The 26,775-nt window shown below is 38.4% G+C and overlaps 1 protein-coding gene across 2 annotated transcripts; it reads left to right on the plus strand.

Moving 5' to 3' along the window:
• Window positions 1-26,169, plus strand: LOC127659918 (ubiquitin-conjugating enzyme E2 D2-like). 2 transcript variants are annotated; one of them, XM_052149908.1, is made up of 8 exons: window positions 1-382; window positions 18,435-18,498; window positions 18,591-18,622; window positions 18,733-18,810; window positions 19,046-19,151; window positions 19,288-19,381; window positions 22,230-22,676; window positions 25,300-26,169. In XM_052149908.1, exons 1-7 carry the CDS (start codon window positions 359-361, stop codon window positions 22,285-22,287), a joined length of 456 nt encoding a protein of 151 aa, XP_052005868.1. In that variant the 5' UTR covers window positions 1-358; the 3' UTR covers window positions 22,288-22,676; window positions 25,300-26,169. The 2 variants fall into 2 exon arrangements, with proteins under 2 accessions (XP_052005868.1, XP_052005870.1); XM_052149910.1 differs by lacking the exon at window positions 22,230-22,676 and having other exon boundaries at window positions 3-382.
• Window positions 26,170-26,775: the final 606 nt, after the last annotated feature.

Genomic DNA, 26,775 nt, shown 5'->3' on the forward strand with positions numbered 1-26,775 from the left:
AGACAGAGTAAGAAAAGGGACATTTTGTATAAAGAGAGAGAGAGAGAGAGAGAGAGAGAGAGAGAGAGAGAGAGAGAGAGAGAGAGAGAGGAGGATACATACCTATACAAGTGTGCAGTGTTGAAACACAGGCCTGCCCGTTCATACCCAATAACTATCACTTACGTCAGGATATATAATCGGTCGGGTTCCAGGGAAGCCGTTAGTCCATTTTAACGGCTCATTTTGTCCGTTTCCGGTTCGGTGTCTTCGGGTTTCTGTTGGATCTGTAGAGTCTGGCTAGCGAGAACACAGCTAACCGCAGCTAGCCTGCTAAATCTCCTCTTTTTCGGCCTCCAGAGCCTTTTACACTCACAGAATGGCATTAAAACGAATTCACAAGGTAAAATATTTCATTTCATGTCAATACTCTGAAATGGAGGTCCAAATCCTTTGGGAGTTTCGCTTGAATCTAGCTGAGTTAACGTTAGCAACAGCTATGAAGATATCAGGCTTGGTTAAGAAGCTAGGTTGTTTTTTTATTTTTACTATTATTTTAACAATATATTTTTATTGTAATGTTGCTAATTGTTTTGTTTTTTTTTCTTTAAACAGGCCTCTGTCAATATCTATCTATCTATCTATCTATCTATCTATCTATCTATCTGTCTGTCTATCTATCTATCTATCTATCTAGTCTGTCTGTCTGTCTGTATCTATCTAGTGTCTGTCTGTCTGTATATATCTATCTATCTATCTATCTATCTAGTGTCTGTCTGTCTGTATATATCTATCTATCTAGTGTCTGTCTGTCTGTCTGTCTGTCTGTATATATCTATCTAGTGTCTGTCTGTCTGTATATATCTATCTATCTAGTGTCTGTCTGTCTGTCTGTCTGTCTGTATATATCTATCTAGTGTCTGTCTGTATATCTATCTATCTATCTATCTATCTATCTATCTATCTATCTATCTATCTATCTAGTGTGTGTCTGTCTATCTATCTAGTGTCTGTCTGTCTGTATATTTCTATCTAGTGTCTGTCTGTCTGTATATATCTATCTAGTGTCTGTCTGTCTGTATATATACAGGTGAAACTCGAAAAATTAGAATATCGTGCAAAAGTTCATTAATTTCAGTAGGCCTATATTATATAGACTCATTACAAGCAAAGTAAGATATTTCAAGCCTTTATTTGATATAATTTTGATGATTATGGCTTACAGCTTATGAAAACCCCAAATTCAGAATCTCAGAAAATTAGAATATTACATGAAATCAATAAAATGTCGGCCCTCTGAAAAGTATAATCATGCATATGTACTCAGTACTTGGTTTGGGCCCCTTTTGCATTAATTACTGTCTCAATGCGGCGTGGCATGGATGCTATCAGCCTGTGGCACTGCTGAGGTATTATGGAAGACCAAGATGCTTCAATAGCGGCCTTCAGCTCTTCTGCATTGTTTGGTCTCATGTCTCTCATCTTTCTCTTAGCAATGCCCCATAGATTCTCTATGGGGTTCAGGTCAGGCGAGTTTGCTGGCCAATCAAGCACAGTAATACCATGGTCATTGAACCAGGTTTTGGTACTTTTGGCAGTGTGGGCAGGTGCCAAGTCCTGCTGGAAAATGAAGTCAGCATCTCCATAAAGCTTGTCTGCTGAAGGAAGCATGAAGTGCTCTAAAATGTCCCGGTAGACGGCTGCGTTGACTCTGGACTTATTAAAGCACAGTGGGCCAACACCAGCCGATGACATGGCTCCCCAAACCAACACAGACTGTGGAAACTTCACACTGGACTTCAAGCATCTTGGATTGTGTGCCTCTCCATTCTTCCTCCAGACTCTGGGACCTTGGTTTCCAAATGAGATGCAAAATTTGCTCTCATCAGAAAAGAGGATTTTGGACCACTGGGCAACAGACCAGTTCTTTTTTTCTTTAGCCCAGGTAAGACGTTTGACATTTGAAGTCCATGTCCAGGACCCGTCTGTGTGTGGTGGCTCTTGATGCAGTAACTCCAGCTTCAGTCCACTCCTTGTGAAGCTCCCCCACACATTTGAATGGCCTTTTCCTGACAATCCTCTCCAGGCTACGGTCATCCCTGCTGCTTGTGCACCTTTTTCTTCCACACTTTTCCCTTCCACTTAACTTTCTATTAATGTGCTTTGATACAGCACTTTGAGAACATCCAACTTCTTTTGCAATTACCTTTTGAGGCTTTCCCTCCTTGTGGAGGGTGTCAATGATGGTTTTCTGCACAACTGTCAGGTCAGCAGTCTTCCCCATGATTGTGAATTCAACTGAACCAGACTGAGAGATCATTTAAAGGCTCAGGAACCCTTTGCAGGTGTTTAGCTGATTAGAGTGTGACACTTTGAGCCTACAATACTGAACCTTTTCACAATATTCTAATTTTCTGAGATTCTGAATTTGGGGTTTTCATAAGCTGTAAGCCATAATCATCAAAATTATATCAAATAAAGGCTTGAAATATCTTACTTTGCTTGTAATGAGTCTATATAATATATTAGTTTCACCCTTTAAGTTGAATTACTGAAATTAATGAACTTTTGCACGATATTCTAATTTTTCGAGTTTCACCTGTATCTATCTAGTGTCTGTCTGTCTGTGTATCTATCTAGTGTCTGTCTGTCTGTATATATATCTAGTGTCTGTCTGTCTGTCTGTATATATATCTAGTGTCTGTCTGTCTGTCTGTATATGTATCTAGTGTCTGTCTGTCAAATAGATAGATACTAGATAGATATATACTAGATAAATAGACAGATAGATAGATAGATAGATAGATAATCTATCTATCTATCTATCTATCTATCTATCTATCTATCTGTCTGTCTGTCTGTCTGTCTGTCTGTCTGTCTGTCTGTCTATCTATCTATCTATCTATCTATCTATCTATCTATCTATCTATCTATCTATCTATCTATCTATCTATCTATCTATCTATCTATCTATCTATCTATCTATCTATCTATCTATCTATCTATCTATCTATCTATCTATCTATCTATCTATCTATCTATCTATCGTTTTCATCAACTTATGATATTCATAAAGACAGGTACCACTTTGCAATATGCATAGTTTCAAGCTAAAATCATTGTACATTGCCTATATAATTTCCTCAGAATGGTTACAGGTTTAGAAAGAAGGAAATACAGGATCAGAAATGAAAAGGTGAATGTGGAGGATTATTTGTGATTCTTCTGTGAGTCAGATATTAAGGCAGAGCCAATGTGAATAAGACTTCTCATACTGTAACTCACTGTGTCGATTCGGATAAATAATATTTATGAATCATTTCCACAGCTACAGACATTTCTGGAACAGTCTTTGCTTAAAGAGTAATTCCTATGCACACAATTTTGACATTATCTCTTATGGATCACAATGTATCTTTTTTTTCTTTATCTTAATTTTTGTAAACACAATAAAAGAACTTGCGTCATTGATGGAAGTTCTTCCTGGAAAGCTACTATGAGTACTCGATACTCTAGTTAGAGATATCTGGCTTGTAACAATGTGAAGTAGCCTAATGTTGCACAATACTTGTTGAGCTTTGCTACATGAGGATTATATATATATATTAAAAATAAGATATTACATGTTCTTAGGTGTGCCTAACACTCTACAGTCCGTTGCTATAATTATTTCTGGATTGTGCATTTCAATTCACAGAGTTTTTACAAAGTGGCTGGTCTCCCAAAAAACTTTTTATCACATACATCAAGCAAGTTAATTTCCTGATCTCAACTAGAAAAAAAAAACTGGTCCAGGCTTAACATTTTTCTGATGTCTGGTCTCTGTTTCCAGGGGTCTATGATTATACATAAAAATAGTTTGATGAACTAGTAAGGAGTACTTATATATTAGTAAAATGTCATGTTTCCACTGCAAATGTCACATCAGTAATGCTGGAATTGCCCTAATACTACTTAGTTTGTACCAATCTTCTGTGACTTGTTATATCAGTGTCGAGCAGTTTTGAGGGTCATGGGTTCTTTAATATGAAAATGTCAAGTATGGCAGCAACTGAAAGTTGAGCTGAGATTTTCAGGGCAGCCTATGCCAGGTGGGCACACAGGCTTATGGTTGACTATGCCAGCTACATATCTCTCATGTGATGGTAGGGGTGGTATATTACCCACACCCTCATTTGAAGTATGCAGGTGAAAAAATAGCTGCTTCTGTTAGTGCTGATGTTCACACTGGCCTATATTGTTGTCGTACATTAAGTATCGTAAAGGCTTTCCCCACCCACATCATCCATGCTGCTTTAATTAAGGATAATGGAGAAAGAAATGATCTCACCTCACTTCCAGAACCACTAATAACTTGGATTTTTTTGTTGATCTGGCATTACCCTGCCAAAAATAAATAAATTCGCTGAAACATTGTTTACAAACTAATTAAAGCTGAATTGTCATTTCTGCGACACTAGCACCAAACGGAATTGCACAAATAAGCAATGTTTTCAAAACAGCTGCTGTTGTTCAAATAGTCCCGCCTCCACCTCATGCCATTGGTTGAGTAACGTTGTTGGGGCGGGTCTAAACAGGTCGCTCAAGAAATAGGAATTTTATAGTGCCACAAAGTTTCGAGAAAATGAACCTATGCATGGCTTACTTATAGTCTTTTCTGCATAATAAGCTTGGATAGATGAAAGTATTTTAACATTTAAAAAGTTTTTTTAATGTTTTAAGTATGATCTTGATCTCATATCTGTGCCATCACGAGTTTGTTGTTCTCATGTGTGAACTTGTGACACTGGTTAGCTCCTTAATTTGACTGGTTTATTTCCTTATTAGTTATATAGAGTATCAGAGATAGAGCTAAATGAATCTCAGAATTGCCTCAGAGATTTGTATTGTAATTATTAAGCTGACATAACTATATAATTTATAACTTAAACTTGAATTCTCAGTTAAGACTCTTCACCCTCATGCAGGTAAATTATGCCATTTTAGTTGTGTGTGTGTGTGTGTCACAAGCCCTTTCAACATATAATCATGTGCTAAATATGAATTGTAGATGTCTATAATTAAGTTTTACATATAAAATGCAAAATTCTTGGTATCCGCAATGGAATTACTTGTGAAAATGCTCATTTATAATTAGCATAATTATGTTTGAACTAGTAAGTAAAAATTGTAATTCTTGAAATTGAAAATGACAATTACTCGCAGAACACCCATTCTTTTCTGAAAATATGTTTCAGATATCATTGAATTGAAGAGTAATTAAAGATATCGTAAAAGATAGGGATGCACCAATGTGGAATTTCAATAATTCACAGCTCATTATGGCTGATCTCTCTCTCTCTCTCTATCTGTCTGTCTGTCTATCTTCATGTTACATCCACCATGCATTTTTCAAATGAGAAGTTTTTAATCAGTTAGCTAGTGGTTTCAGGTTAAAGGATTAAAAATTAAAACACACACATATATATTAGGGCTGTCAATAACATTTTTTAATCGAATTAATTACATGGTGTCCCGATTAATTAATCGCATATACAAATATTTGATGAGAAAGCCCCTCATATAACAATAATTAAATATATAATGATTAAATAATTACACATAGTTATCTTTTAAATATTTAAAAATGCTGTTAAATCAAGTTAAATATAATTTAATACTTAGAATACATCTTGAGATCCCTTAGTTCGGATTTGCGACCGTTGGCGACTAGATGTGGGCGTGTCTAGTGACGCGACAAAGTTGAGACAAGTTCAAATTTATTCAAATGAAGAGCGACTAACGGAAGCGACAGCCAATAGGAGAGAAGACGTGAGAGCTCACGTGATCCTTTTCTCTCTCTCTCTCTCTCTCTCTCAGCTCCTACAGTAGCGGAAAGATGGATGAAAGGCTAATTCTTTTTTTTTTTTTTTACTGAAAAGACGTACTTTATTACATTTGTTTTAATGAAACAGATCAACGCTTAATGAACTGATTACCAGTCCGCTAATCTTCAACTTGTTTTACACTATAAAATGCTTTTTGAGTGAACTATGTGTAGAGTTTACTATGATAAAAATGCTGTTTTATAAAAGAAGTCACGGACAATATTGCGATAGGTAGTCGTCTGTTTACGGCTCACCACATTCAAGTGTATAGTGTCCGCAAACGGTGACTTACTGTCGTAACACGCTGGTTGACTGGTTTGCTCTTTTTTTTTAATTTTTTTTTTTTATTATTATTACAAATTATACATCACAAAAACAGGGAGCATTCAACAACGTAAGACACAGAACAAACTTAAAGGAACAAGGACAAAGAGCAAGATTCAAGACCGAATATGATATATATAGATTCATATACATATATGCATATACACATACATACATAAACATACATATATACATATATAAAACACAAAACAAGGATGTACTAAAACAACAAATACTTTGACATAGCAAAACATAAAGCTTCAATCTTTTTTTTTTTTTTTTAATATTTGAAGCTCTGGAATGTTTTCACAAAATCACATAAAAATAAATTAAAGGAGGGCTTGCTTTTTTTCCATTTACATATATGAATATGATATTTACCCAGCAACAATATCATATTAACCATGTCAGAAATTTGGGGATTCAAACTGTTTTTATAAAAAAGGATACTCTAAAAAAGGATACTCTTTAACCAAATGGAATTTACGTAAGTGGTGTGTTTTGTTTTTCCAAATAAATTTAAACAAGATGGAATTCACTGATTTGATTATTTTTGGGGCAATATACAGGGCATGGGATAAATAAATAAGTTTGGATATTCCCTCGGTTTTAGTTAGAAGAATTCGGCCCAATATAGTTAGGTCTCTAGACAACCAATGATTTAAGGATTTTTGCATACCCTCTATTTTAAGATTAAAATTATTTTTTTCTCTATTAACACAGTTCTTGGTAATCATGACCCCTAGGTATTTAACCTCCTCTTTCACGGGAATGCCCACTATCTCCTAAAGAGCACAATTATGGATTGCCATTAATTCACACTTTTTCAAGTTTAGGGTCAGTCCTGAAGCTTTTGAAAATATAGAAATTCTGTCAATAACTAATGGAACCACCTCTATATTTTTAAGAAATAAAACAGTGTCATCTGCAAATTGGCTTATGGTAAAAGTCCTACCAAGAATATCAATCCCTATATTATTCTCAAAAATTTTTAATGAATAAAGACATTAGTTCTGCTGCTAAATTGAATAATAATGGTGAAATAGGGCATCCTTGACGAATTCCTCGTTTGATTTGAATTCTGGGTGATGGGCCTTGATTAAGGGATACACTACTATAAATATCATTATAAAACATGGAAATTACTCTGCGAAACACTGGACCAAAACCAAACAATTCAAGAGACTTGAACAGAAAAGGATGTTCAAGTGTATCAAATGCCTTGAAAAAGTCTAGAAATAAAAATAAACTTGACTGAGGAATTAAATAATTATAGTCAAGCATATCAAGGACTAACCTAATATGACTGTGAATACTTCTCCCTTTGATAAAAGCAGATTGAGTTTCATTGATGATTTTACCAACACCCTTTTTAAGCCTATTTGCAAAAAGATGAGAAAGCAATTTGAAGTCGTTTGATAAAAGAGTTATTGGTCTCCAATTGTCTAAATATAATATGCCCTTATTCGGCTTTGGAATTAGGATAATTAAGCCATGTTTCATTGATGGGGATAATTCAGATTTAACTATACACTCTTTTAATGCTTCAAAAACGAAGACTCTTATTTCGGCCCAGAAATGTTTATATAGTTCTACTGTAATACCATCAATACCTGGGGACTTTTCATTAGGCGTTTGTGAAATAGCAATATCTAATTCTGAAATATCAATCTCATCCTCCATATTGCTTTTAAAATCACTATCTATAATAGGTATTTTGTCCTTTAAGGAGGAGAAGAAAAAATCACAATCTCTCTCTGTATGTCTTGATTTATATAAATTACCATAAAAGGAGTATATATAATCATCAATCAGTGTTTGCTCTTCACTTATACAGTTATTAATACTGAGTTTATTTATAGTTTTTAAAGCTTGTTTGCGTTTTTCTAAGTTGAAAAAATATGAAGAATTTTTTTCCCCCTCTTCAATCCATCTGGCTCTGGATTGTATGAATGCCCCTTTAGCCTTTTCAGTATAAAAATCATCCAGCTCAGATTGAAGAAGGTGAAGTTCTCTCTGCTCACTCTCGTTAAGAATTACTTTATTATCAAAGTAGTTTAATCTCGATAAGATTATTAACTGCCTTGATTTTCTAGAATTTGCAATACGTTTCCCTTCTTTTATTGCCAATCTTTTAATGCTAAATTTAATACATTACCATTTACCAATTGGAGTTAACTCTGACATACTTTTAACATTGTTTAGCAATAACAGAACAGAATTACAAAAAGATTTACACTTTAACAGATTACTATTAAACTTCCAATGAGATCTAACTGAAGGTCAGTTACCATTTCTCCTAACAGAAAGTAATATGGCACTATGATCAGTTAAAATAGATGGAGAAATATCACAGTCATACGAGAAAGGAAGGAGATTAGAGGTTATCAACCAAAAATCCAATCTAGAACGCTGAATACGCCCGAAGAAGACCCCCATGTGAATTGTTTTTATGTGGGTTATTCACCACCAAATATCAACCAAATCAAGAAACTGAGATATATTAGAAATTAGGGGGTTATAGGAGAATGTGTTGAAGGGGGTGGGATGTCTATCCTGCCATTCATCTGGAACAGCGTTAAAATCTCCTCCAATAATAATTTTGTCTGTAAGATATGTGTTCTTCCACTCGTCAATCATGGTACCCATATTTTGTATAAACAACCTGTTAGTGACCTTGTTTGTATAACCATAAACATTTATCAAAATATAATTACACTCGTTAAATTCAAGAACAACCATAATCCAGTGACCCTCATTATCACATGCAGAGGCGATAGTTTTACTGTCCAATCGATTAAACAAAAAGGCGACTCCTGCTGAGTGAGAAGTGCCATGAGAGAATAAGGCCTCTCCACCCCACTGTGACTTCCAGAATCTAACATCCACATCAGTTGAATGAGTCTCTTGAAGAAAAAAACAATTAACTTTTACTTGCTCCTTACAAAAAAGAAAAAGTGCCTTACGTTTAACATTACACCTTATACCTCGAACGTTTAAAGATAATAGAGAAAAAGACATATATTTAGAGAAAAGGAAAAGGGAAAAAAAACAAATAGCTTTCAAAAAATCGTTTCTTATACTCAGGCAATTATAATAACATTTTGACCGTTATAACCTTATGATAAGCACGCTCACTCACAGTTATAGCCTACTCTGGGGAAAAAAAAAAAAAAAAAACAATTCCGATAATAATTTCACTTTAAACTTCTTTAAGCTTAGGAAACTAAATAAAGTACCTGGTTTCAGATCATCATGGAATCTTGATTAAAGATACGTATGTGCCTTAATTTAAAATACTGTAATAAAAAAAACAGACACATGTCAACATTTTCGCCAGTTTAATCCGTCACCCTCTGACCATTTATCACTGCATATCCGTCGCGTAGGTATGCTTTCAAATTCTTCTTCCTTGCCTCTTCAACTTTGGGCCATAGTCGAGCATGTGCCTCCCTGTCATCCTTGCAGAAATCCTCTCTGAAGAGGATTTTTCTCTCCATACAGAGCGGCGCATTTTTGGACATCCTCCATACCATATCACGAACAGTTCTCATACCAAATTGAATGATGATTTGCCGCGGTCTTGCGCCCTTCACTTTTTTACCGAGACGATCAACTGTATCCACAGTATTCTGTAGCTGGTCGGGAGAGTGAGGGACAATCTGTGACAGAAGCTCAATGACAACGCTTCTGGCATCCTCATCTTCTCTTTCAGGCACGGTTAAGCCGCAAGGACCATCTACGCTTGTATCGTTCATGTTCCACACTTTTCTGTTTCAAAAGGTCATTTTCCTTCTGAAGATGTGTCACTTGGGTCATCAACTTTTCCACATCCTCCTTAACACCTTTCATCATCAACGTATTTGCATCCAGAGACTCCGTAATTTTCACAATCGCATCAGTGTTTTCTTTAAGTTGAAATTCAAAAGCGCGGATATATTCTGAATTTTCATCAAATTTACGGCTAAGGCTTTGGATGGCAGCATAAAGAACGCTAGTGGAAACCTCCTCTTTTTCCTGACACGCTTTTACTCTTTTGGGCCCAGGGCTTTTGAGAGGTGTGTGTGGCATCGTCTGCTGTCGCATGTCTTTAGCAGAGGACACTTCAAGCTCCATCGAATCTGTACTTTCCTCTCCTGCTGCAAGTGTAGCGGTCGCCACATAATTATGTTCAACCGTCTTCTCCGCCATGACGCTTCAGAGAGTATCCTGCTGAAAAAAGACAATCCCAAAAAGTTTTGAAGACAGAAGTTCACACCTGAGTAAAATGAAAACAAATTAGGTATGATTCCTATACTGCTGCATCAAACCTAACCCATCAATAAACGGTCTTTTACTAAAAAAAAATCAGAGCCTGTAAAAAGTTCGACTTATCACTCCGCCATCTTGCCACTCCCCCTGAAAGGCTAATTCTTGCTGTTAGAAATTTTCCAGTGCTCTGATATGTCTCTTCCCACGTACAAGGCCATTTTTAAGAAAAATACTGCATGGAAAGCAGAGTTTCCGCTAGAAAAAAAAATGGTGCCGGTCAAAGTGACCGGCAGAGGTTTCGTTTTACGGACATTTTGATGATATGCCGGTCAAATATATCGCCTCTTAATTAGTCAAGTTGAGGAAAACTGGAGGCAGTCTATGTAACTTAAAAAATGACATAATCAGGCCGTATAGAATGCAACATATTGTTATTAGCTTAACTTTCAAATAGACGAAAAAAAAACATGAACGTCCGATTGGCGTCGATCAACGCCAATTGTTTTTTACTGTGGTTTCACACACATTCACTTTTTGAAACATTGAGGCACGGATGTACCTAATACAAATAAATAAAACATCTCCAGTTAACTAGCAGATCATTCATTTAGGCCTAGTCCGTTATTAAATAAGAGATCTAGCGCTAAAATCTGTTGTTTTTGAAATCAAGCTGAGCGCTCGTGTCCGCTGCTATCAGTTGCATGGACGACGCGCTGCGCGAGTTGCGCAATCTTCACTAGGACGCGCGTTTCAGTCTATCGCCGTTGCGGAGCCTCTCTATTAATTCCGGTGAAATCACAAAATAAGATGCACACAAACGTGTCCCTGCTTGATATAGACTGTAACCATGCACTGACGAAAATAGGCTATTCAGTTTTGATGATAGAGAAAAAAAACTGCACGAATGCGCGGATTAGAAGCACTGATCTATCTATAATGAGATGTTCCTGATTCACCATCGCCTGGCCTCTGAAAAAAGCTTTTAAAGCTAGTCTGCCTGGGCCTGGCCATATTTGAAACGCCTCACTCAATCGCTCGTTGTTTAGGCTATATTGCAGCCGCTTTTAGGCGTGCGCTTTATTTGAAATGCAGCATGCGATGTTGTTTCATAACTTTCAAACGATAGAGCCTGTTCCTTTATAACATAGCAAGAGATCGGTGTATTTTTGCTTTATACATTTTAGGCTTATTCTCAAATTCAGATTGTGTTCGGGGGACGGGATTATTAGGCAATTTTAATCGGACAATTTGACCGGAGAGATTTAATTTTGTCCGACATTAATTTTTTTTACCGGCCAATGTCCGGTAATTACCGGACAACGGAAACCCTGATGGAAAGGTGTATCTGAGATCGCGGGGATTTTATGGACCCAGACAGACCTGCATTTGCATTTTCGCCGCAGATAAACAGCCGCTATGGCAAACAGCACACCTTGTTTCTCATTCATCTTTGATATAAAGCATTTTATGTACTGAATCCATTTATATTTAGTATTTTCCCTCCAAAATGTTTGTTTTTAGTGGCAAGAAAAGATATTCGCTGTCAACAGCAATGGAATGACATCCGTGAATGTAATTTATAAACGTAAAGTCGCTGGCAGTGTGTACGCACCTTGTTGTTCTGCTGCTCAAGGGTGTTTTTCTTCACTGTATAAACTGCGCATTGCCACGCAGCTGAAGTTCCACTTAACCCTCTGGAGTAAACAGGTGGTACTACAAGCATGCATTTGTCAGGAATCTTCCATATTACGGTCCAGGGACATTGCCATTAATGGCGTACATTTTTTTTTAGCCTGTTATTTTAAGTCAAATTAATCTCACTGAATTAATGCGTTAAATAGACAGCCCTAATATATATATATGTGTGTGTGTGTGTGTGTGTTTTAATTTCCGTTAGCTAATTGATTAAAAGCTTCTCCTTTGAAAAATGAGTAATTTTAAAAGTTTGGAATTTAGACATGCTGAGGCATGGTGGATGTAACATGAACCGTAAATGTGCCTATATTACACATGAATGCTGATTTGAATGACAAATATATTACAATACACTAGGGTTGGGTGGTAAAATAAATTGCAGATAATTGCAGATTTTTTTTTTAGTTTTTTATTAAACTATTATTTATATTATCAAGCCGGTTCTCGCCGCCTCCTTTCCATCGACACTGTCGTCCACCCAGGGGAGCGCCGCTGCCATCCACCGGGGGAGGGAGTAGACCGACCGCCCAGACGCGGTGAACGGCTGCCGGGGCGGAGGAGTGTCCCCGCTGGGGACTGGTCTCCTCGACCGCCAGGAGCAGGAGGGCCACTGCCAGGGGCGGAAGAGTGTCCCCACAAGTCGGCGAGAACGCGGAGGGGGCGTTCTGACCGCCGGGGGTCATGAGTCTGACTCCGGTCCACCCGGGTAGAAGTGGCTGTCGTCCGCCTGAGAGGGTAGAGAAGTGATCGAGGACCATGTGACAGTGTATCGGAGAACCGGCGAGTAGGTTTTTTTTTTCATCTCTCTCTCTCTCTCTCACTGCCGCTCTGCGTTGGCCTTTTCCCTCTCATTTAAATTTTACAGTGTTTTTTTGGGGGGGTACTACACTGTTACAGGAAGCCCCCATTTGAATTATTTCTGTTTCCCTCCCCTTGTGCCCTCCCTCACCCTGCAATTTGAAAATGCGCATAAAAATTGTGTGATTGAGTCTCTGCATGTAGGTATGAAGCTGCAGTCAGTCGGAGATTCTCGAATATATTTGACAGTCCAGTGTGAGATATAAGATTAATAAAGTGCAGTGCTGATTATTGATCGTGAGCGATCAAGTGTTCAAAAGTCTGATTGCTTGGGGGAAGAAGATGTCATATAGTCGGCTGGTACGGGTCCTGATGCTGCGAAACCGCCTGCCTGATGGTAGCAGTGAGAGCAGCACATGACTTGGGTGGCTGGAGTCTCTGATGTTCCTCCAAGCTTTTTTCACACACCACCTGTTATATATGTCCTGGAGGGAAGGACGCTCACCTCCGATGATGTGTCTGGCAGTTTGCACCACACTTTGCAGGGCTTTGCGGTTGTGGGCGGTGCTATTGCGTACCAGGCGGTGATGCAGCCAGTCAGGATGCGCTCTACAGTACTGGTGTAGAACCATGTGAGGATGTGGTGGTTCATTCCAAACTTCCTCAGCCGTCTCAGGAAGAAGAGGCGCTGGTGAGCCTTCTTCACAACGGCCTCAGTGTGGACGGACCATGTAAGTTCCTCAGTAATGTGGACACCGAGGAACTTGAAGCTGCTGACTCTCTCCACCGGTGCTCCATTAATGGTGATGCGGCTGTGTTCTCTGTCTTTCTTCCTGAAGTCCACTACAAGGTCTTTGGTTTTACTGATGTTGAGGGAGAGGTTGTGCTCCTGACACCAGGGTGTCAGAGTGTGCACATCCTCTCTGTAGGCTGTTTCATAATTGTCAGTGATCAGACCTACCACCGTCGTATCGTCAGCAAATTAATGATTGCATTGGAGCTATGTGTTACCACACAGTCATGTGTATACAGGGAATACAGGTGCGCAGGGCTCCAGAGTTGAGGGTCAGTGATGAGATGTTGCTGCCCATTCTAACCACCTGACATCTGCCTGACAGGAAGTCCAGGATCCAGCTGCACAGCGAGCTGTTTAAGCCCGGAGTTTCACATCAAGCGTGGAGGGCACTATGGTGTTGAATGCTGAGCTGTAGTCTACAAACAGCATTTTCACATATGTGTTCCTTTTTTCCAGGTGGGAGAGAGCAGTGTGTATTGTAGATGCAATGGCATCATCAGTGGAGCGGTTGTTGCGGTAGCAAACTGCAATGGGTCCAAAGAGGTGGGCATTGGTGGACAATAGTGGACATTTTGAAGCATGTGGGGACTACAGACAGGGAGAGGGACAGGTTGAAAATGTCTGTAAAAACACCAGCCAGTTGGCTCGCGCACGCTCTGATGACGCGGCCCGGAATGCCGTCTGGACCCGCGGCTTTGTGGATGTTCACCCGTCGGAATACAACTCGGTCTCTATGTCCTTCAACTTCTCCCAGTCATGCTCCAAATACAACTTGGTCGCTAGCAGATTAGCAGATAATTCCCTCTACGATGACTCCAGATAATTGATCTGTTTCTCGACATCCCCCACTCTTGTAACCACCTCATTGAATTTCGTCTCCATGGCAGTGATCGATGGAGGTATTATAGCAAGATCCTCCAAGTCAGCAATGACCTTCATCAGCATTGCCAACATGTTCAACATTTCTTACTGAATTTCCCTCATATCTCCAACCAAATTGACTCCCGGGCTTGGGGCCTACTCAGGGGTGCCAGCTTGAGCACGTAAGTGTCTTTTAATGTCTCTTAAGGGGTGGCCGTGGCTCAGGTGGTAGAGCGGGGTGGCCACTAATCGCAGGGTTGGCATTTCGATTCCTGGCCCACACGACTCCACGTACCAAAGTGTCCTTGGGCAAGACACTGAACCCCAAGTTAGCGCCTTGCATGGCAGCTCTGTCGTCATTGGTGTGTGTGAATGGGTGAATGAGACTCATTGTAAAGATGCAGTGTAAAGCATTTTGAATACCGCTTAGGTTAAAAAAGCACAATATAAGTGTAGACCATTTACCATCTCCAAAGGATTTTGAATTCTTTCACATATTGTCCTCCTAGAATGGTTATGAAACCGAGTGTATTGAATCTCACTGGTTTATGTCATGTATGTCGCCGTTCACACGTCCAAACCTCGCATGGTGTCACATGACAGGGGCGACTCCCTGTAATTGCATTTTAAACAAAAATGCAGTTACAGATAACAACATTAGGATTTTTACTAGTTGAAATTCCATTTTTTATGTAAAGAATGGGAATTTCCATGAGTACGTCATTTTATGCTTTTCTTATACCAAGAATGAAAGTTTTACTAGTGCAAACCTTAAAAACGGTAGTACTGGGCAAACGTTTTAGGCACTTTTGAAAAACTTTACAAGTGAGGATTTCCTAAAAACATTATAACATAAATAGTTTTCATTAATAAATTAATGTCATACAAAGTCCAATAAACAGAAAAAGAGCTAAATCGATATTTGTTGTGTACAATTTTGCCTTCAAAACAGCACCAATTCTCCTACTTGGACCTGGACACAGTTTTTCTTTGTTGTTGGCAGATAGGATTTTCCAAGCTTTTTTACATTTTTAGCCATAATCACTTCTCATGTCTTTGGTTTGTTTAAATCTCACATGAATATATATGCGCTTGTTAACATGTTGTAGGTTCAAAGAGGAGCAACATGTCACAAACATTGTCAGCTAAACAATCTTCCTGGTGTTTGTTTTGATGTTTCAACCATAGACACCCTCATCATCAAAGAAACCTCTGACCTCCACTTCCTGTCTTCGCTCACGCTCACACACACAGACATGCACTGCCAGAGGGTTGCCAGCACTACATATACGTGAATTCTCAGAAACCTGTGCTATTTTCTGAGAAGTGGTTTATATAGGCCTAGTGACAGTGTACCTCTATTTTCCATGATCTAGAGCGATAGTTATTGTCTTAATGTCAGGGTGTGGCAGAAATCAGCAGATGGATTTATTATGCAAGTGTCCATTGTTATTACCTTAACCAGTGCAAGTGGACACGTTAACACTTTGGTTGCTGATATTGGGGTGAAGCGTTGCACACAGTTCCTCTTTCTTATAATAATATATCAACACATTGAACAGTGAAACCGGCTTACCTGCTAACAACTGAGGCAATTTAAATGCAAGACAAAAAGAGCGGATGCGAGCTAACGTATTTCATGTTCAAAAGACACATCAGCTTGTGCAATGTAGTGTTTCACAACTGAAACTAAAAACATTTCACGCAAAAGTGCTAAAAACGCGTTTTACTGCTATTAGTAAAAATGAGTTCTTGCGTGGAGAAGCAAACCACTGTCAACAAGCTTTTCTCACATTAGCTCTTATGAATGCGTAACAAACGTCGAGATGACTTTACATTTTTCACTGAAAAATTACTTTCAGATTGGGTTGTTTCCCACTGAAACCAATCACATGATTTTAGAAAATGTGAAATATGATGCACGAGATGCATGGACTACTTTCCTAAAACTTGGGTGCTTTTTAAGTTTGAAGGGAGTCATGATCAACTGCCATTGTATTGAATAGATGGACTAAGATATTCTTTTACTATTTTTAGTTTTGTAAGAATGAAAGTCATACAGGTGTGAAACTAAATGAGGGTGATTTTAAATTATACATTTTTGGATGAATTATTCCTAAAGGATGCATATTTTTATCTTGTAGTGATAAACTAAAATGTTATCGTGGTTAATTAATCAGCTGATATGATCCATTTTGAGATCATTGGCATCTATGGCCATAACCGTGCCCTCTTGCTCGATTAACTGAAGTTTTCCCATGTGGCAGTTCAAAATCTACCAACAGCCTTGTGAAAGGATGATAAACATTTTCTGTTTAATGTTTTCCAATTCAACAGTGAATTTTGATTAAATAATTGTTTCAGCAGTGTAGTTTAAGTTTGCGCATTTATTTAGTAGTCTTTAAATTGCATTATTGATACTCTCACTGAGCACTTTAATAGGAACACTATGGTCCTAATACATTTCTCGACATGGTCTTCTAATGTTGTAGCCCATCTGCCTCAAGTTTGATGTGCATTCTGAGACGCTATTCTCTATGAACCTGTAACTTGACCTCTCATCAACAAAGCGTTTCCATCCACAGAACTGCTGCTAATTGCATGTTTATTTTTTTGACACCATTCTGAGTTGTTCCCAACCCTGTTCCTGGAGGCCCCCCAACATTGCACATTTTGTATATCTCCTTTATCTGACACACCCAATTCAGGTTGTGGAGTCTCCACTAACGAGCTAATTAGTTGAATCAGGTGTGTTTGATTAGGGAGATATCCAAAATGTGTAGTGTTTCGGGGCCTCCAGGAACAAGGTTGGGAACCACTAGAGACTATCCAGGAGATCAGCTGTTACAGAAATACTCAAACCTGCCCATCTGGCACCAACAACCACAGTTGAAATCACTGAGATAAATTTTTTCCCCCCTTTCTGATGGTTGATATGAACATCAACTGAAGCTCCTGACCCGTAATTACTTATCCTGAGATGCAAATTGCAACACTTTTTGAAAAAAGTTTGACGTGATCCTTGGATTGTTTGCTGAACTTGCTGGTGTGACTTTCACATGACTGTGAGGAAACCAAAGAACATTTTGCTCAATCTAGCTGTAATACTTTTTCTTCTTAAAGAAAAGACAGGCTTGTCATTTCCTGCAAGTGTTTTTTCTTAGTTGTGAAAGCTGTCAGTTTCTTCATCAGTGAGAATGAGAGTCAGTGACTGTTCAGGAGTAAAATTAAGGATAATCTATCCTCTATTTCCCTCTAATCCTTATGACACATGAGTGTCTGATCTCATTGTTCTCCAGAATCCATAATTTGGGTCTCCGAGACTGAAGAACTGTCTAGTTGTGACCGTTCTTGACTTGTGTTGTCCATCTAGGTCTCATCATCAAATCATGATCGTGTTCATTTTAGCCCTATTCATTTCCATTGTAAGTGCCTCACTCTAACTTTGAGTTTTTTTGTTTTGTTTTATTTTTTAAAGAAAAGGGAAAAGTCCAAAAACATTTTTGTGGTAATCAACATTATGCCACAAATATTGTTGATTGAGCTTAACTTGTATTGCAACATTCCTTAAACAACCAGATTGTGTAAAATATTTCATTTGAAAAGTATGCTTGTGCTGTCTAGCTGTATAATAAATGGCAGTTGGTTTGATGTGTTGTTATTCAATTCAGTGACATTCATGCATTAAGTGTGGCTTAAGCGATTTGATTAACTGGTGAACATTTTTAGTGGTTTTTATGGTTCTGCAAAAGCATTTAAATGAAATGAGTAAATGTAATGGATTGCAAAGGGGAAACCACTGCTCTGAATCTGAACCATCCTTAAATGGCAGGTACTGATACATTATATCTCTGTTTGTTTAGGAGCTGACTGATCTGGGCAGAGACCCCCCAGCACAGTGCTCAGCAGGGCCAGTTGGAGATGACTGTGAGTTATTTCACTCTTCATTTTCATTACCCATCGTTTCAACACATCACTAAGTTCGCCATAATGAGACGTTTCTTGCTCTTTATTTGTAGTGTTTCATTGGCAAGCGACAATTATGGGACCTGTAAGTGGATGTGCTGACTGCATTTTTATTTGCATGAACACAGACTTCATTGATTTCAAGTTATATAACGACATTATCTGATCTCTGTGGATTTGTCTTTTTCCTTACAGAATGACAGTCCATATCAAGGGGGTGTGTTTTTCTTGACCATTCATTTTCCTACAGACTACCCTTTCAAACCACCTAAGGCAAGAGTCATTCATAATTTAATAGCAACGTACAGGTTTATTCTTCTGTAGTGACTGTCACAGTTTAAAGACCATATTGTGTCTTTGCAATTTGCTTTGCTAGCATTTGAACTCCGTTTTGCACATAGACGGATATCATGACAGAAAACTTCTGATATTCTAGCTCTACACTAAAATATTAGGTGGATTTGAAATGTGTGGGGTCTGAACTGCTGTCTCGCCCTCTCTCTCACAGGTTGCATTCACCACAAGAATATATCACCCGAATATTAACAGTAACGGCAGCATCTGTTTGGATATTCTAAGGTCGCAGTGGTCCCCTGCTTTAACTATCTCTAAAGGTGAGCTAAACATTGACCTAACTTGTAAGCATTTCTTCTTGGAATTTAAAAATACTTTTATAGTTTTTTTACTATATACAGTCTTGTTATTTATACCATGTGCTAACCTGTGTCCTTTCTCTTCTTTCCAATGCAGTTCTATTATCCATCTGCTCACTGTTATGTGATCCAAACCCAGATGATCCATTAGTGCCAGAGATAGCACGTATCTATAAAACAGACAATGAAAAGTAAGTATATTTTGTGTTTAAATCTTTATAACTCAAATAACTTTTTTTTTTTTTTTTCCCTTTAAAGCTAATTGAGCACAACAATCTGGTTCCAGAATTAAAAATCCCATACATTTTTTCAATTGGGGAATTGATTTTTATAAAAAAGGCCTGATCTACTTCCAGAGAAGTTCTTCTTTGTTCTTCGTTCAGGGGTAAAAAAAGTTCTAAACAGCCGAGCAATTGTGTACAGTTTGTGAAAAATTCAGACATCTGCCACAACGCTGTGGGAGGCGTTTACAGGAGCATTTAAATATGAGGACGCTCTTTTACTAATGTGGCATAAATGTGTGTTGTCAATTACTTTATGCCTCATTCTGTGAGTAGAATTCATATGAGGTCAGTAAAAGAAGTTGTTTTAACCACTCAATAATGATTTAAGTAACATATGGAGTAGAACATTTTTTATTTGTCTTGTTTACATTTTGAATTCATGACGTGGCCATAATATGCACCGGTTACACTGTTATTGTTATTTATGATGACACTGATACTCCTGCAAAAATGAGTGTATAAAAGTGTTAATGTGCAGAATAAAGACAAAAGAATGATGATAAGAGAGGTATATCTTACTATGGGAATATCATGTGAGAATGGGTTTCGCTGCAGATGGCACATGAGTGAATGGGCACCTGAGAGTATTTAAGTAGATTTGTTTCCTTTTGTAGACTAATTGAACAAAACAATAGTATGACATTTTCTTTGAAAATGTCTATAAATTGTATAAATGTCTCTACACAATCAATCATAATGATGTAGGTAAATTTGCACCAGCTCACTAATAATGCTACATGCTGGTATGTTCATGTTGACTGATCTTGACTGACTGAACGATGTAAACAAAATTAGCTGTCGGCTTGAAAGTAGTTGGAGCTCCAGGTCACACATACGGATGATGTGGACCAATGGCAGTAAGGTGTTGAGCAGCCGGTAAGAATTTTTCCTAAAAATTCGCCCAGGCGAGCTGTTACGAACCACCAAAATGAATGCAAAAACAAATTTATTTTTAAATTATGTCTCACTTGATTCTTTTCACATGACTTGCGTTTTATATATTTTATGCCAAATACATTGAAGTCTGTGGAGTGACACGTCAATGCAACCTCAGCTCCAACTTTACACCAAAGTGTTTTTCACACATGTTTTTGCTTCACAAACGATGAATTACAATGTTAGGGACTTACAAGACCGTTTGCCCACTGAAGCTAAGCAGGGTTGAGCCTGGTCAGTACCTGGATTGGAGACCTCCTGGGGAAAACTATGGTTGCTGCTGGAAGAGGTATGAGGGGGCCAGCAGGGGGTGCTCATCTGGTGGTCGGTGTGCCTCAGTGCCCCAGTACAGTGACGGGGAATAGTATACTGTAAAAAGGCACCATCCTTTGGATGAGACATTAAACCGAGTGCGTGACTCTCTGTGGTCATTAAAAATCCCATGGCACTTCTCTTAAAGAGTGACGTGTACCCTGGTGTCCTGGCCAAATTCCCCCATTGGCCCTTCTCAATCATGGCCTCCTAATAATCCCCATCAATTAATTGGCTCTATAAACTCTACTCTCTCCTCTCCACCAATAGCTGGTGTGTGGTGAGCGTACTGGCACAATATGGCTGCCTTCGCATCATCCAGTTAGATGCTGCACACTTGAAGTGTTTGAGGAGAGTCCCTTCTTCACTGTGTAAAGCACTGTGGCAGTGGGGGCGTGGTCAAGCATCCGTCCGGAGAGAAAGCCAATCGCCTGTTGGTATCTGGCTCTTCTGCCATTTAAAGTTCAAGATGGTCCACAGACCGGGAATGGCAGATTGCTGTCGCTGACTTCCTTTCCAGAAATGGGGGGGATTGGTAGACAGACAGGATGTCTCCCTGGCCTGAGTCGGATGGTGGGGATATGTGGCAAAGTGGGCATGATCAAGTGTCCGGAGAGAGAGAAAGCGGTAAGGGCTCCTGCACCTGAGCTATATTATGTCTAACACCTGTCCAAATATCTCGCCAAGTGGCAAGGACCCTTTGAGGTCACACGACGAGTGGGGGATCTCAATTATGAGGTAAAGCAAATGATAGAGGGGGCGCACGTCAAATATATCACCTCAACCTCCTGAAATTATGGAGGGAGGCGGTACCTGTGACGTTGTCTACGGTAGTTCTGGAGAGAGCGGCTCTCGGGCCGGATGTGAATACAAAAAACAATCATATCACTCTTGTCATTTGCGAGACAACCTCTCACCGTATCAACTTGCAGAGGTTGCTAAGTTGCAACAGGAGTTTGCAGATGTGTTTTCCCCTCTACCTGGTCGTATAAACCTCTACCAGCACCACATCGAGACCAAGCCACCCCATGTCATCCCTACCGATTGCCTGAGCTCAAAAAGAAAATTTGTCTAGGAAGAATTCGAGGCAATGCTCGACATGGGGGTAATGGAGAAATCCCACAGTGATTGGTGCAGCCCAGTTTTTGTAGTTCCTAAGAGTGACTGGTCTGTACGGTTCTGTGTGGATTATAGAAAAGTAAATGCGGTGTCTACATTTGACGCATACCCAATGCCTCGCATTGATGAATTGCTCGATCGGTTGGGCATTGCTCTATTATATTCCACACTGGATTTGACAAATGGTTATTGGCAGATCAACTTTACACCAATTTCCCGTGAATAAACAGCCTTCTCCACACCGTTTGGATTATATCAATTTGTGACACTTCCGTTCGGTTTGTTTGGTGCCGCTGCCACGTTTCAGCGTCTCATAGACCGAACCCTCTGACCGCATTTGGGGCTGTTTTTACTTTCACCCGATTTCTCTCTCCCTTTTGTCTTGCAGATGGACGCTTCAGACAGAGGGGCTGGGGGCCGTACTCTCGCAGGTGGTGGAGGGGTAGGAGCGCCCGTGCTGTACATTAGCCGCAAGCTCTCGCAGAGGGAGACTACGTACAGCACCGTAGAAAAGGAGTGTCTCGCCATCAAGTGGGCGGTCCTCGTTCTCCGGTACTACCTGTGGGGGTGGGCCTTCACCCGCTGCTCCGATCACGCCCCACTCCAATGGCTCCACTGCATGAATATACCAATGCGTGGATCGCCCGTTGGTATCTGACTCCTCCGCTGTTTAAGTTCAAGATGGTCCACAGACCGGGAGCTCAGATGGCTGTCACCGACTTCCTTTCCAGAAATGGGGGGGGGGGTAGACAGGCCGGATGTCTCCCTTGGCTGAGTTGGACAGTGGGGATATGTGGCAGCGGGGGCGTGGTCAAGCATCCGGAGAGAGAAAGCGGTAAGGACGCTTGCACCTGAGCTAGATTATGTCTAACACATGTCTCTAATTCCTGTGAGCATGGGGAGAGCGGCATATAAACAGCGACACCACCAGCAGATTGAGAGAGAGCCTGGCACAAGGAAGTCCATGGTATCTGTGAAGCTAATGAGTTTTGTGAAGCTGTAAGCGTTGAAGTTGCCAATTGAAAATCTTTCCTGTGCCAGGAGAAGCCCATTTCCCGGTGTCCACCTTTTATTCTGCTGTAGACCCTACTACAAGCGCTTTGAGTGTAGTGTCAGAAAAGTGCTATATAAATGTAATGTTCATTCAAAACAGTCTGAATTTATGAAGAGATATTGAATGTCTTAATTTCTTTTAATTTAGTATTACTTCATCATCTCCAAGTATTCTGAGGCTCCAGTTATTGAACTAGAGCAATTACATTAAAAAAGAAAATGCTAAGACCTTAACATAAACAAGTCCACATTTCACATTCTGCAATCAAAGCAATTGCCAGTTTTATTTCTGTCTTCCAAATATATGTTTTCAATGTTTATTGTGCACTCCCGCTTTCTTGCATGTAAAATTGCCCCTCCGTGACACTTTCTGCAATGTTTGTCATGTGGAGAGCAAAAGTGGTTCTTGACGCCCTGGCGCAATTCACGTGAAAGGCACTTTACAATGATGAAATGATGTAATTGAAACTTATGATTATTATTTTTAGGCTATTAGTCTTGTCTTTTCTGATAAAAGTCATGCTTAGCAGTTTAAATAGGTAGGAAAATGATAGATCTGCTTTGTTCTTATAATTCTTAAACATTCCATAAGTTATTAGATTTGTAGACATGCAGATTTTTGATAAAGGTGAAGGTGATGACCTTCACCTTTTGAAACTCACTATTATTGTTGTCTTTTTGGATGAAAAGTCAGGCTCAGCAGTTCACAACTGAAAGAAAATTATAGATGTAATGTCAACAAACCTTGAACCCCTAAAACAACTGTAAAAATGACAAATTAAACTATTTTGCAGCTCAAATAATTCAAAAACAGAAGAATTAATGCAAGCGCTTTTATAAAATTATAAGCTTCACATTTCTGCCTTTTTAAACCTTCCAAAAATTGGCCCATTCACTTCCATTGTAAGTGCTTCAATGTAAACTAAAAAAAAAATTTAAGAAAAGGAAGGATGTTGAAATTTTGTTTTCAACATTCATTATTATAAAATTCTGTCAATTGAGCTTAACTAGTATTGTACCTGGAATATTCTTTTAAACACTATGAAGTCCCTTGATAGATTTTGGTCTCGAACAACACAAAATGATTCAATGGCTCACAAAGATGCTAATTTTATGGCTACCTAGTGGCATCTCCAGAAGTGGTCACTGAACTAATCAGTTTATGAAACTGAACAATTTTGTGAAACAGAAGCAAGCCACACTAAAATACCTGTTGTATTTGCATCTAATTCTGCACAATTGTGCCATTTATTTTGCTAAACTTGAATCATGTAAATCGATGGAATTGGTGCTTTTAGCTTATTCTTTTAAAAAATATCCCCAGAAAACATGAAAAAAGTGATTCTCACCTTTTTTGCCCTATCATGAATTTGCATCTGAATATTTTGCATTTAACTTCAAATATATTGATTATATACATATAATCAAAACAATAAAAATAATTTCAAATGTCATTCACAATGCTAAATGGGTTTGTAGTTCATGCCCCATGAAAGAATAACGTTACGTACATGGTCTGGGATCTGACATTTTGAAATTGATCTTCAAATAATTTTTAGCTTCAAATTAAAGTTTGTAATGTTGTGAATCACCTCAGATCTGGTTGGTCTGGTTCATTTCTTAGAACTCTTTTATGAAGGATTTTATAATGAAATCCCTATGGGAAAAATACTTCCGAACCTATGACTCAGAAAAAGTGGGCGGGCACTGTTGTGCTCCGTTCTAATAAAAATATGTTTGCACAAAAATGACAATTATTGTTTGGGTTTACATGGTATGTCTTGAATTGTTAGTTAGCTTAGTGTCTTCTCTCAGGTATAATAACTAGCCAGAGAATGGGCAGAGAAATATGCCATGTTATAGAGGTTAAGGTGGGCTAGGTATCATGGAAAAGTGGGGAGCATGTTTTTGGTTGATGTAGAAAAAGCTGATAAAGACTGGCCAGTGCACCCAATCAGCAGCAAACCAGCAGATTACATGGCCCAAAAAGACAACCTGACAAATGTTTCCTATTTTAAAATGAAGCACAATTCTTACAGATGCAATCCAGCTGTGATATTGTGTTTTGAAACTTGATTAGTGTCTTTTAAAATTTAAAACCTTTCATACAACATTTAGATCTAATCTGTAAAGGTTTGAGAAGTCAAAAGGTTTGATGTAGTAAACTGTTCAGATAGCTTACACTCACATTAAAATAAACAGCAGAGGGAATGTTTGAACTGTTGTGAGTGTTGAAGAGGATGCCACTGTGTTTGACCTTGAGCTGTTTCTGCTCTCTGTGTGTTTGTGTTGGCTTGAGACAAGTTGGCAGATAGTCCTTTTTCACAGCACGTGTGATGATGTATCTGCAATAGCATTTGCGCCAGTGCCACACTTCAATTTCTCTCTTTCTTTCTCTCACACAGGTACAACAGAATAGCTCGGGAATGGACTCAAAAGTATGCCATGTGATACCAGAGGAAAATCTGACCAGTCTGAAGTATAGCTGAAAAAATAAATACATTTATATATATTTTTTTTTTGGTCCCTTTACCCTAACTGAATTGACAATTTCCCATGTGTTCAGACCATATCGGTTCTGCTTGGTTATTTTGCCCCCTTTCAATATTCACTCACATGCTGTAAAAAAGACACTCAAAGATCCACAACTTTTTTTCAGAAACAAGCTCATGTCAAAGAAGCATGTTTTAACTATGAGCTCAGACATTTTTTTTATTGTTATAAAAAATTATTCCTAAGGTGAAACCATCGGCCGCTTTTAACTCACGCCACTGGCTAGAGGTGCTATTTAAGAAAATAAAAACCAATGGCTCTGCAGGTGCCAGCTTACCTCAAAGTCTGTTGCTGGGTTGGCCTTCATGTTTTTTATATGCTTTTACAATAGCAATGAGAACTATGGTCTGTAAAATATATTCTTGCTTATAATTGACTGGTTCTTACTAAATCAGTCACGTCATTGTATCAGCAGTTACAAAAATAAAGATTTTGCATGTTAATGGAAGAATTAAAGTAATTGGTCTGTGGTCTGCTGAAAATGAATATCTGCAGACGATGTTAAGCGAATACATGTCCACTTTTAGAATTCTGACAACTTAATTTGTTACTCCTATTCTCTCCTCCTTTTGATGTTTTAGAAAGGTGAGCTATTAGTTCGTCTATCCTCCTAAACACTGTTCTACGTTGCACTGAATATATGTGATTGAAAGCTCTTGGTGGATGACCGATCAACTAATAGCTCTACTAGCTGTTGATTTTGTTTGCTCAATAAAGTTGCTAAACTATCATTTGGTGTCTTAATGCAAAATGTATATCTTGAAAAGGAAATGTTCAAAATTATTTTATTTAAGATAATTGCACCTGTAATTACATAATCACACTTCCCTACCAGCAGTCATCATTTGTGTGTTCAATCTGGCACATTAATCTTGTACAAAAACACAAGGTGAATGGATAGAATTATATTAGTTCTCTAAATATGGGAAATTCTAGTGTTTTAATTCCAAGGAAAATGTATGTACACTGACCCGTTTATAGCCTCTAAGGGAAAAAAATGATATTAAGACATTTCTGAGATGAAATGGTCATATGTAAAAAATATATATATATATATATATATATATATATATATATATACATATATATGTATATATATATATATATATATATATACATATATGTGTGTGTATATGTATATTTTTAAAGAGTTGTTAAGAAATACTCAATTTACTGAAACTTTTGCAATTTAAATGTGGAAATTTTAAATTATTATTATTGTGTATTTCAGTCAAGATTTACGGATTTCAGTTGAATGACATTTCCAATTCAATTAAGTAGGGTAAATTCAGAATAAATGTCAAATATTTAATAAAAATTATGGCATA

This window comes from Xyrauchen texanus, chromosome 19, assembly GCF_025860055.1.
Source record: "Xyrauchen texanus isolate HMW12.3.18 chromosome 19, RBS_HiC_50CHRs, whole genome shotgun sequence".
Lineage (NCBI taxonomy): Eukaryota > Metazoa > Chordata > Actinopteri > Cypriniformes > Catostomidae > Xyrauchen > Xyrauchen texanus.

Coding starts and splice junctions, on each gene's coding strand:
- LOC127659918 (XM_052149908.1), top strand. CDS start 359: ATGGCATTAAAACGAATTCACAAG. Junction 18,499..18,590: donor AGGGCCAGTTGGAGATGACT/GTGAGTTATTTC, acceptor CTTTATTTGTAG/TGTTTCATTGGCAAGCGACA. Junction 18,811..19,045: donor ACCCTTTCAAACCACCTAAG/GCAAGAGTCATT, acceptor TCTCTCTCACAG/GTTGCATTCACCACAAGAAT.